General features: G+C 33.9%; 1 protein-coding gene across 1 annotated transcript; it reads right to left on the bottom strand.

Moving 5' to 3' along the window:
- Positions 1-365: 365 nt before the first annotated feature.
- On the bottom strand, positions 366-4,642 carry LOC105649211 (Major facilitator superfamily protein). The gene is made up of 4 exons (XM_012235800.4): positions 4,389-4,642; positions 3,734-3,951; positions 2,033-2,589; positions 366-1,417 (listed from the first exon to the last, which is right to left on the bottom strand). The coding sequence occupies exons 1-4, from the start codon at positions 4,489-4,491 to the stop codon at positions 535-537; spliced, it is 1,761 nt and encodes a 586-aa protein (XP_012091190.1). The 5' UTR covers positions 4,492-4,642; the 3' UTR covers positions 366-534.
- Between the last annotated feature and the right edge of the window lie 8,680 nt (positions 4,643-13,322).

The following is a 13,322-nucleotide window of genomic DNA, read 5'->3' as shown; positions in this document are numbered from 1 at the left end:
TCCGTCTTATTAATTTTTTTTTCTTTAATTTTTTATGTGAAAAATATATTACTATTTGATATTATTTCCTTTTCTCATTATTTGTAATTATACTATTCATATATTATATTTAAATATCATATATGTCCGGTAACAAATCCTACTCGAAACTCCCATTCTTATGGGCTCTTGGGCTTCTTGTCCTCAAACTTCTAAATCAGAAAGTAATCGCGGTGGATTGGGCCTTAGCCCATTAACCATTGTACAAGTAAGGTTAACATTTAGGCTTTGACGCAAGCCACATGACCTTCAAATTAATGAGTTAACAAGAAATAAAATGTTTTTGAAAATTAAAAAAAGATAATAATAAGAGATGCATCAAGCAATTAGGGAACTTGAAAATTTATTTATAGAAAACCCTAATGACAAGTGGAACTTAATTAATTATGTCCCCAACCTAACTAACTAAAACCAACAAAACAAGAAACTAGTTAACACTCATATATTACAGGAAGTATCAATTATATTTTTTAATCTCTTAATTAAGTAAATTAATTATACTTGTAACCCTAGAGGAGACGTGTCCAAAGTCTTATCTTCCACTGTAACACAACCCTCGTTCACTTTTATAATTTCCTTCTTATAAATAAACCTACTTGATGCCCACCAATAGGCTCCTAAATTAAGAGTAGAAATAACCAATAGGAACCCATAATAATAATCCAAGTGGCAATCATTCAAATTGTTGCCAATCCAACTCTTTCGTCCTCCTCTTCCTGTGATTTTATCCACCATTGTTACTAAAAAGCTGTTCAAGAAATTCCCCACTCCAATTCCACTAGTGAAGAAGGTTGTTCCAAGGCTTTGCATGTCCTCAGGAGATTGATCGTAGAAAAATTCAAGCAATCCAATGGCATTAAACACATCAGCCACACCTAGTAGAACATACTGAGGTAATAACCAAAAAATGCTCATTGGGACAATTTCTTTAGGACCCATAATTTTGTTTAGCTTTATCACATGCATTCTTCTAACTTCAACTGCATAAGCAATTGCAATAGCGGTAACTTGAATAACAAAACCAATTCCAAGCCTTTGAAGCAATGTGATTCCTCTAGGGTTTCCTGTTTTTTTACGCATAAAAGGAACGAAGCAACGATCATACATTGGAACGGAGATAAGCATAGAGAGTGTTACAAAACTCCCTAATGAAGCAGCTGGAATATGGATGTTAGGGCCAAGCCTACGATCCAATGTAGTGCCTTGTTTAACAAAAAGAGTGTTGATTTGTGCCCATATAGTGCTGGGAATTAAGGTCACTAGCCATATTAGTATCATCCCAAGGACAAGCTTAGTTGCTTCTACTTGAGTCACTGTGCATCGTTGATTTGATGCAATGTTTGTGTTGCTTTCTTTTATTGCAGCTTTGTCTAACCACCTGAAAAAGCACAGAAAGTTGCTTTTTACATACATTTCACAACATTATTTTTGGCGTACTGTTTAATTATGCACTTTTAATCAATTTTTTAAACACAGTATCTCTACAGCATCTTAAATAACGAACCTAATTGACCCTTTGTGTAATGCTATGCAGTGGAGGATTCCACCATTGTTAGTTCAACAAGAAAATTTGAAATGGAGGAATGGTGGGTCAAGAAGGCGCACTATTGCACTGTGTAATTTCCTATTACCCAGAGACAGCTAGGCAGAGATGGGTGGCAATGCCAAAAGATGATCAAAAACAGTATACTGAGTCTAAAATAAATTAGCCCCACTTTCGCTTTTTGGTATAGTAGATTTCTTAGCAAGGCACATGATGAATTAGGAGGTCGCCTTTCCACCTGCAACTTCATATTTTGATACTTGGAATCCATTTGAGGTCTAATATTCACTATGTCTTTAGATTCCATACCACAATTATTGTAGGAATGGTCAAAAGGGTACAATTATTTTTTATAGTACTCTTTTCTTTTCTAGCGGGAAACCCAAGAAAATGATTTAAGTTTGTGCTCAAAAGCAGACTTCAACCAAAATGAATGATAAGAGAGCTCACCTGAAAACTGGGGTGTGAACGACTTGGCGTTTTCCACTCTCAATATAATATTGCAGATCAAACTCATGAAGATTTGAGGGATCATTAGGGAGCTGAAGCTTTCTGTTTCTAAAAGCAACAATAGGGACTTGAACTAGATCCCTTGCAGGGCTTTTAGTCTTCCTAACTTTGTGCCTGTACAGTGGAGTACCTAAATAGAATATAAATAGAGACAAAAGAAGACCAACTGTAGGGATACCATACCCTAAACCCCAACCCATGTTCTCTTGAATATAAACAAGGCAAAGAGTGGCAAATAAAGCTCCTAAGAAGGAGCTAAACATCCACCAGTTAAAGAATGAGACTTTGAGCTTTTTCTCATTTGGGTTAAAATCATCAAATTGGTCTGCACCAAAAGTTGATATATTTGGCTTTGTACCTCCTGCTCCTATTGCTATAATATAGAGAGCTGAGTAAAAGAATGCAATTTGTGAAGATGAAGCTTTGTTGCATACTCCATTTATGCATGTTGGTCTCATGAACTTTAGTGAAACTGCAATTGTCAGTAGTATCATTCCCTGTAAAGAGATCATAAATTTTTCATGTACTGTTGAGGTTCATGCAACCAGAGTATGATTAAAACAAAAACAAGTTAATTAAAGAAAATTAAAAGTTGAGTCACCAGAAGCATGAAATAAACATTTAAAACACTCACAGTAAGCTATTTCATGAATAAAACATTTCTCATTAATATCAATTACATGATAATTACAACTTATAAATACATTAAATTCAATAAAATTTTCATGTGGGAAAGAAAAATTATCGACATGCAAACCATCTACTGCTGATGTTCATGCACCCAGATTATGATTTGAAAAAGAAAAGGAAATTAATGATAATTAAAATTGAGTCACTAGAAGCATGAAATAAACATTAAGCGTTTTCATGAATAAAACAGTACACATATATACCATTGGTGGTTGGTCTTGAAGAGTACAAAAAAAAAATAAAATGTCATTTCAATCAGTTGCATTTCGTTTTCCACGAATTGAATTGTTACAAATATAAAAGCATAAGTTCCCTATTCAACAGTGCAAAATATAAGACATGAAAGGTACTGCTCTTTCGTGGGCCTAATGATGTGAATCTTATGCTTGTGGAAAACAAAATTTGCAGCTCATAATATATATATATATAAATATATATATATATATATATATATACATTTTGTGAATTAGGTATGGTCTGATTGGTATTCTTACTGATGAAAGAATTATGAGGTTTCGAGTCTAAATCCTCTCTCGATCACAAGTGTTTCACCAATTTAGTATGTTCAGGAAATGACTATTTCTATTATGTAACCTGCAATATTCTTTCGATCCATGAGACTCCCGATGAATAAAAAATATTGATAGTGGCATATAAATCAAACCAACAAATTTCAATATTGGGTCCCACACAAGCAAATTTAACAAATCCAATTGGCCACTAGAAGCAGGTATAATGCAATTATATAATATATATGGTCCAAACAAGTGGTGTAATTGTAATTATCTGTCTCTAATGAAAAAAAAGAGATTTTGAACAAGATCCTCTCATGACATGAAGACAGATTCATCCAATGAGGTTCTAGATTAGACTTTGTGCAAGACAAAAATGACTTAAAATAAACAAATCCAAGCTTAATTTGTTGGAGAGACAAGGTAAAAAATTAATTACCATGACATAGAAAATAGAGGAGACAGTGAAAGTCCAGTATCTACCCATGTAAGTATCTGCTATATAAGCACCAAGAATTGGTGTTATCCAAACTGATCCTGACCAATTGTTCACATTTCTGACTGATGAAACTGTGTCTTCATGAAGTTGGGTTGTCAAGTAATTCACTAAATTTGAAGCTATTCCATAGAAAGCCATTCTTTCAAATGCTTCATAACCTGCCATCAAATTGTTTTTTATGTAAATAATATATATAATTAAGCAACTAATTTAACTACCTGTTGAAGTTCTTGATTACATAAAATACAATTCTTTCTAAAGAAAAACAAAGCAAGAATATATTTACACTTGCAGTTTTATATAGCAGCAAAATGGAAATTAAAAGTGAAGATTTGATTCGCTCTTTTCAATAGTAATCTTATCAGTATATATTCTATGAAATAATTAATTAATGATCTTTGTAATTACCTTTCAGTGATCTTCTAGATTGTGACCATTATTCAAAGATTCTCTTATTTAACCACTAATCTTGCTAATTAAACCAATAATGAGCTACATAGAACTTCAATCATCAGCATACTTACTAAGCAACTTTCATTAACCACCCAACATAGGAAATGAAATGAAGAAAGAAAATTTGAAGTGCAAATTTTACCAACAAGAAAGGCACAAGCTCTCCATTTTCCGGTCTTGGAAGCAAGAACAGGACGGCCACGAAGATCAACAGTGCCATCCTGGGTATAACCTTTGGAATCCATTAAAGCTCAATATGGAGGTTTTTAGTGAATTATTAGCAGTAAGCAGAGAGCTATATATAAGAAGAAGGAAGGAAGGAAGGAAGGAAGAAGAAAGGAAGGAAAGACCACCACTAAGGGTAGTGGAGCTTGTGCTATAAATAGGCCAAATCCTTGCTTTGCTTGCTAGGAAAAAGGCTCGGATTTTATAGCCAATATCAAAATTTCCCTTTTTTCGCCTGTTTTATTCACCATTTTTTTTTTTATAAAGAAATTTCTATTTTTTGGCCAAGAGTCCAAGATTTTGGCTTTTGTTAAATAATACTTGAAGGCTCTATTAATTGAAAAATATTGATTTCCTGCTTCTGCCAAGAATAAAATTAACTAAAAAGAAAATTAAAAATTATTAATTTTTGGTATCTAATTCTATGTAAAGTAATGAAAATCTAATTATATTAAACTTAAGCTCGAATTGAAAATTTGAATATTTAATTAGAGGGACTAATAAATTATAAGAAAGACTAAAATAACACTATAATAATTTTTAAAATTGAAAATTAAATAAAAATCAAACTATTAAAAATCCAAATTCAACATGGATAGTTAATATCTAGATATAAAAATTAGAGCGGTTAATAAATTATAAAGAGAGCCTCGGTATCTTTATATAGATAATACAGAATAAAGTGATTGAATGAATTTTTTAGAAGAATATTTTTGACATAAATAATAAATTCCAATTATTCCTGATTCTTTCTAACCTTTCATCTTGCTAACCAAATTCTTCTTTCCACTCCTATCTTGACTAATAAATAATAATTGGATAAAGAAATTTTATCCATGTCATATATATATATATATATTGTTATGCTCTAATAAAAGGTAATATTACGAATTAATTATTAATAAATTTATACTTGCTAATTACTAGCTTATGAATTTTTATTCAAAAATATATTTTCTAAAAATTTATTTAATACTTGTATTAGTCTTCACTTACAATTATGTGAGGTCCGTCCTCTGATAATTTGAAATTAATCTTATATTTTTGTAGTGTGGTTGACATTTTTCCCATTTTGAAATTGTAAATGAAATCAATATTCTAAGCCAAAACATAACTCAACAAAGCTAAGACCTAAACCTAATTATTTGAAAAGATCATGTAAGCCTAGAAATATGTTTTTGGTGTTCGAAAACCACGCAACGCCGCATCACATGAAAGTGTCCCAAGATTAGAATGTAGGAGTCTTGGATTTGGACCCTTATATATATATATATATATACAAACACTCTTTAATTAAGAACTTGTTAAATATAAATAACAAGTTCTTAATTAGTGAGTGTTTGTGTTTATATATAAATAGAGATTGTGGGTGACAAAAATGAAAAAGGAAATCCAACGAAAGCTAGTTTAAGGGTTGAAATTGCAATCATCATGTGATGGGAATGGAAGGCCAACACATAACCCACCCACCAATCATACAATTCAAAAGTTAGTGATTTATTGATCATTTGTTTAATTATTTGTTTTATGTTTTCTTTTTAATAACACCATTAGTATCATTTTATGGGGATGGTATAACTACCCATTAACATTGTTGATCAAGTGATTAACATTTCTTTGCACTAATCATTATCATCTTTTTTAGGGTTTCTTTTTTAATGTAGGAGTAGAATAGTATTCTCTCACTTTTTTTTTTTTTTTTTTTTGTTGCATTGAGCTATTAAAATAAAAATTACTATATTAAATGTATTTATATATATGCACATGAGCTTCAAAGAAAATGAATTCCATGTGAGTCTCCCATCTTCTTTTGATAGTTGGATTGGGATTTCATTCACATCTATCAATTTGATGAATTATCATTATTGTTTGATAGCCAAAAACCTCTGGAGTAGGGAAAGAGTAAAGAGGTTATGCCCACAATTGGGATATATCTCTAGTAGGTTGGGGACCAAATTTCATAGAGTAGAACAAGGAGAAAGATACTATGGAGAATAATGGAAAACTTGCATGATGCTTCCATGATCATCATCTAGCTCATTTGAAGATAAAAATCCATATTTTGTTAATATAAAAGCTCTTTTTGTCCAATTCACAAAATGATAATTTTCCTTTTTGTTTTTCAAACGAGTATTTCTACACGTTTTTTAATATGAGATTAATCGTATTTAAAGATTTATGATTGTTTCTTCCTATAAATGTTTTTTCACATATTGAACTCGTGTTTACGAAAACTTTCTGCTAAATTTAAGTGATATATATATATATATATATATATGTATATATATAATTTAAGATGCAGAACCCCACATATACCATGAAGGAGGACCACTATATTTTTTTAAGATATAGAATCTACTTCCAAGCTAATTGGAAACTAGAATCTTTACCATTGGCAGCTCTTCTATTTATAACACCATTTATACTATGATGTGCTCAAATTAATCCTCTTAGGGAGATAAAATGGGCCTGAGACCTTCATGGACAGAAATGCACACAAGATTGAATGAGATCCAATGAAGGCTAAATGATAGGTCCCATAGGGAGATTTCATGCTTAATCAATTGAAAGATTTCACCTTGTTTGGTTTGCCAAATGAAATAATAAGGAAGAAAATAGTTATTATATGGAACTTATAAAATTGAAAATCTTTATTATATATAATAAACTACTGCATATTTAAAAATTGAATAAAAACTTAAATTTACTTCTATTTTATAAAATAATTATTCCTTCCAATTACACGTCATTTCATAAAACAAACGGGACCTTAATTTTTCATACAAGCTAATTAAAAATATTAATACTAGCTACGAACATTCATTTTCTGGATTCAAGATAAGTTTCATTCTCCCATATGCATCTATACGGACTCTCAAAATATTGTTTTTGCTTTACATTTTAGCTATATTGATTTATCTGAATTTAATTCTGTGATTAAAGGCCGAAAACAATTTTAGTTATTAAATTCAACGTGGCTATTAGATGGATTAGGAGAGAAGCGAATATAGAGAGTCTGTTTTTTTTTTTTTTTTTTTTTTTTTTTTTTACTAAAGCTTCTTTTACTTTTTCTCTTGTTCAATAACTATTCATATTTTTGAAAAACGGTGCTTTCTTTTCAAATGTTTAGCTAGAAGCCATTAAGCAACTTGATCTTTGTTTCGTACATGCAATGAATTGATGAAACATAAAATTAAATCATGACCACAAATCACTCTTGATAAACAATGCACCAATCATCGATTACAATTGATAGGAGCCATGAGCTTTAAATTATAAAGAGGATTAACAAATAAAAACAAAAAAAAAAAAAAAATTCTAGGGAAAGTACCATAAATTGTTACTATTTTGGTAAACCTAAAAATTAAATTGCAGGCAGTAGCCAACTTGCACCGACCTTATTGGACTGGGGTCCCTTTTTTATTCACAGAAATTCCCATTCGTTAGGTACTATGCCCTTAAATTTCATAATTCCACCGACACGAAATCAATTTAAGGTACCAAGTTTTTGCAGTCTCAAGTGGGGCAAACGTTGGTGATTATAATATTTATAATTTAGTCAACTATTTATTATTTTTTTTATGAAAAAAAATAATATTAATTTACTTCATTTATTATTCCAAAAAGTTGGTGTTTGGATTTGGTGATTTGTGAGTAGAAATTAGGAATAGGGTTTGATTTGAACATAAAATTAATGTGGAGGACTTGTGCTGTGTGACTCGTCGTTTCTGACTGAGGTAGTACAAATATAATGGACCTCCAAGAATCCAACATCTCTACTTATTTATAATAAAGTATATTCGTGTATTGACTCGAATATAGTCTTTCTTTCTTTTTAGCAAGTTGCTGAAATGAATATTCATATTTAGATACTTCACGTGGTAATTGGAATACTTTTTTTTTTCCTCTCTTTTTCTTTGGATTCTCACCAATGATGATGACAAAGTAATGTGGCCAATAAAGATTAAAGTTTTGAAATCAAGATTTGTTTCTAGCATATAATCCCAGAAAATTATATGTTTAACCCAATAATTAAAGTTTCATAAGGCATCGAGAAGGCTATATGAACGAAAGATTATCATTTTAGAGAGATTCGATTTGAATTTATTATATACCAAGGTCTAATATTAAAATAATTTGAGAGGTTTTCCTTGATTTTATCTACATCGACGAACAAATTGTAATTCAAGGAATTTCTAACACAAGTATTCAAACTCAAGTTTAATACTAATCTCTAATCCATTGTGTGTACAATAATCAAGTATAGGAGTTTTGTGGTTCAAACCTAATATATGAGGCCAATAAATTAAAATGATAAAATGGTGGAAGAAAAGAAAATTTTATTGTTTATTTAAAAAATTTCTCTTATATGTTATTTTTAATGACGAGGGAAATGAAATGGAGAGAGTATGAATTTCCTTGGTTGTGCTCGCACGAGATAGGTATTTTGGGTTCATAAGGATAACTTAACTAAGCATGTGCCAACCCTAGATGTACCTTCAACTACTGAAAAATCTTGACATTACTATCATCCTTATCCATGACAGATAAATAAAAAATCTTCTATGTACTATATATATATTCTTCAAAAGAAAAATATAATTTAATTAATTTTGATTCGCGTATATCTTCATGCTCGAGCCAACAGTGGTATTATCATTGACATTGATCTTACAAGTTAAAATATAAATTGTCAAAGTATGTTGGCAAAGGTTGAAAATAAAACAAACATGTGGCTGCATTTGTATTCTACTAATCAACAAAGGCAGGACGAAAATAATGAAGGTCGGTGGCACATGTTTAATTTGTGCAAATTAGGAATTGGTGTCCAATTTGCATTTGAATTGCATAGCTCATTCACTCATTCACGCATTTTCTCGCCTATAAATAGAGGAGAGAATTTGCATCTATATACACCAGATAGAGAGAGTGAGAGCAATTGTGAGAGAGCAATTGCGAGAGAGAAAAATAGTGAGATTTTTCAAGAAGAAAAATTAAGCTTAATTTTTCGGGTATTCTTAAATAGAGGGTTGTGAGTGTATGTAAACACTGTATTTATTTTTCTCCTATAAAAGATCTGTGGCAGTCCGGAGACGTAGGCAAGATTGGCCGAACTCCGTTATCAAATTGTGTGTTATTATTTTCTTTTGCTCCCTCGTAAAGGGGATTTTGCGTAATTTTTTCCCAACAACTGGTATCAGAGCCAAAGGTTTCGGCAGGTCCAGCCGGTTAGATAGCGGTACCGGATTCGTGGATATATTTCAAAAATAAATATACCACAACGACGAAAAAATTACGACGAGTCTATTGGTGTTGTCCGCTCGGAAAGTCGTTGCAGAATCGACTTAGTGGTGAATAGTAAAACAATAACTCAAAGTTGGTGGTGAAGTACTATTGGAGTTACTGTTGCTGAGTCCGTTAAGCCCAAGTACTATTCACGTATAGTACTATTTACGTGTACTGTTACTATTCACGTATACGGTTACTATTTACGTATACGGTTACTATTCACGTATACTAACAATCAAGGCGGAGTTAGACTCGAGTGGGAGCAATGGCTGCAGATGAAGGAAAGTGGAAAATTGAAAAATTTGATGGTGCAGATTTTGGTTTTTGGAAAATGCAGATAGAGGATTATCTGTATCAGAAAGGTCTTTTCCAACCTCTCTCCGGAATAAAGCCAGAGGCAATGAAGGAAGAAGATTGGAATCTTCTAGACAGACAAGCACTCGGGGTTATTCGTTTAACCCTCTCCCGCAATGTTGCCTTCAACATAGCAAAAGAAAAGACCACGGCGGGTCTTATGGCGGCTCTTTCCAATATGTACGAAAAGCCATCGGCCGTAAATAAAGTTCACTTGATGAGGCGGTTATTCAATCTACGAATGACGGAAAGCGCATCAGTGGCCCAACATCTCAACGAACTCAATACAGTGACAACCCAATTGAGTTCAGTTGAAATTGAATTTGATGAAGAGGTACGAGCATTGATACTTTTGTCTTCCCTACCAGAAAGTTGGAATGCTACTGTCACAGCTGTGAGTAGCTCGTCCGGAAGCAAGAAGTTAAAATTTGATGATGTTCGTGACCTAGTTCTCAGTAAGAGATCCGACGGAGAGAGTCAAGTGAACCTTCAACTTCTTCAGTCTTGCATATAGAATCAAGAGGAAGAAATTCAACCAGAGGAAATGGACGCGGTAGATCAAACTACCGAGGCAAATCAAAGGACAGGAGGTCCAAATCCAGGAATCCCAGCAATTTCAATAACACGAAGTCCATCGAATGTTGGAATTGTGGAAAAACTGGGCACTATAAAAATCAGTGCAAGAATGCATCTAAGAACCAGGAGGGGAAGTTAGAAGCAAATGTTGCCTCCACCTCAGGAGAAGATGATGCACTTATATGCTCTTTGGAGAGCAAGCAGGAGTCTTGGGTTTTAGACTCTAGAGCGTCATTCCATGCAACTTCACAAAAAGAGTTGTGAAGATTAGTATACCTTGGTAATGACCAACCATGTAATATTGTTGGTAAAGGAGTTGTGAAGATTAGGTTGAACGGGTCTACATGGGAATTGAAGGATGTCAGACATATTCCTGACTTGAGAAAGAACTTAATCTCAGTAGGCCAGTTGGCCAGCGAAGGCTACACAACAACCTTCCACGGTGATAAGTGGAAGATTACAAAGGGTGCAATGATGGTTGCTCGTGGAAGTAAGAGTGGTACTCTTTACAGCACAGGAGGAGCAAGCTATTCCATTGCTGTTGCAGCAAACAGTGAAACTCCCAATTTATGGCATCAGAGGCTTGGCCATATGAGTATGAAAGGAATAAAGATTCTACACTCACAGGGAAAACTACCAGGTCTTCAGTCAATTGAAATTGACATGTGTGAAGACTGCATATTTGGAAAGCAGAAAAGAGTCAGCTTTCAGACAAATAGAAGAACCCCAAAGAAGGAGAAACTTGAGCTTGTACACTCTGATGTGTGGGGACCAACTACTGTCTCATCCATTGGTGGAAAACACTACTTTGTGACTTTTATTGATGATCACTCTCGGAAAGTTTGGGTTTACTTTCTAAAATATAAGTTAGAAGTATTTGATGCTTTCAAAATTTGGAAAGCTATGGTTGAAAATGAGACAGGACTGAAAATAAAAAAGCTTAGAACCGACAATGGTGGTGAATATGAAGACACCAGATTCAAGAAGTTCTGCTATGAGCATGGAATCAAGATGGAGAGAACCGTGCCAGGAACGCCTCAACACAATGGCGTAGCTGAGCGCATGAATCGAACGTTGACAGAAAGAGCCAGAAGCTTACGTGTACAATCAGGCTTACCAAAGCAGTTCTGGGCAGAAGCAGTCAACACAGCAGCTTACTTGATCAACCGAGGTCCATCGGTACCATTGGAGCACAAAATACCAAAAGAGGTATGGAGTGGAAAAGAAGTAAAACTCTCACACTTAAGAGTTTTCGGTTGTGTAGCATATGTGCATATAAGTGATCATGGCAGGAATAAGCTTGATCCCAAATCTAAGAAATGCATTTTCATTGGCTATGGCGGTGATGAGTTTGGATACCGCCTCTGGGATGAAGAAAACAAGAAAGTGATCCGCAGCAGAGATGTGGTCTTCAATGAAAGAATAATGTACAAGAACAGACATGACACAGTTGCCAGCGACTCAGAGCAGAGTGGGCCAGTGTTTGTAGAGATGGACGATATCTCAGAAAGTCTGCCGAATGAGTTAATTAAAGATACTCAATTAGAGGAATCAACTGACACACCACAAACTTCTCCTCTAAAAGCTTTAAGAAGGTCTGAACGTCCTCCAAAGCCTAACAGAAAATATATGAATTATTTGTTATTAACAGATGGAGGAGAACCTGAATGCTTTGAGGAAGCATGTCAAACAGCAGATGCCAGCAAGTGGGAGCTTGCCATGAAAGACGAAATGAAGTCTTTAATCTCCAATCAAACATGGGAACTAGCTGAGTTACCCGTAGGAAAGAAGGCACTTCATAATAAATGGGTGTATCGAGTGAAAGAGGAACATGATGGTTCCAAGAGATACAAAGCTCGACTGGTAGTCAAAGGGTTCCAGCAGAAGGAAGGAGTTGACTACACCAACATATTTGCACCAGTTGTAAAACTCAATACTATCAGGTCTGTGTTGAGTATTGTTGCTAGTGAAGGGCTCTACCTTGAGCAGTTGGACGTAAAGACGGCGTTTCTTCACGGAGACTTGGATAAGGAGATATACATGTACCAGCCAGAAGGATTCTCAGAAAAAGGAAAAGAGAATATGGTGTGCAAACTCAAGAAGAGCTTGTATGGACTGAAACAAGCTCCAAGACAGTGGTATAAAAAGTTCGACAGTTTCATGCACAATGAAGGCTTCCAGAAGTGCAACGCCGACCACTGTTGCTTCTTCAAAAGATACAGGTCCAGTTATATCATTTTACTGCTTTCTGTTGATGATATGTTAGTAGCAGGTTCAAATATGGATGATATCAGAAACTTGAAGAAGCAATTGTCAAAAGAATTTGACATGAAGGACTTGGGTCTAGCGAAAAAGATTATTGGAATGCAAATCACGAGAGATAAGCAAAAACAGGTGTTGCAGTTATCTCAGGCGGATTACATCAATCGTGTATTGCAAAGATTCAATATGAACGAAGCTAAGCCGGTCAGCACACCCTTGGCTAGCCATTTTCGCCTATCCAAGGACCAGTCCCCTCAGACGGAAGAAGAGAGAAAAGACATGGCCAAAATTCCTTATGCTTCAGCCATAGGAAGTTTGATGTATGCGATGGTCTGTACGAGACCAGATATTGGCCATGCAGTGGGAGTTG

Source organism: Jatropha curcas, chromosome 6, assembly GCF_041381405.1.
Source record: "Jatropha curcas cultivar XTBG-Jc1 chromosome 6, XTBG_Jcur_1.0, whole genome shotgun sequence".
Lineage (NCBI taxonomy): Eukaryota > Viridiplantae > Streptophyta > Magnoliopsida > Malpighiales > Euphorbiaceae > Jatropha > Jatropha curcas.
The sequence above is the reverse complement of the archived record's forward strand: the minus strand, read 5'-3'. Positions and strand labels throughout refer to the sequence as shown.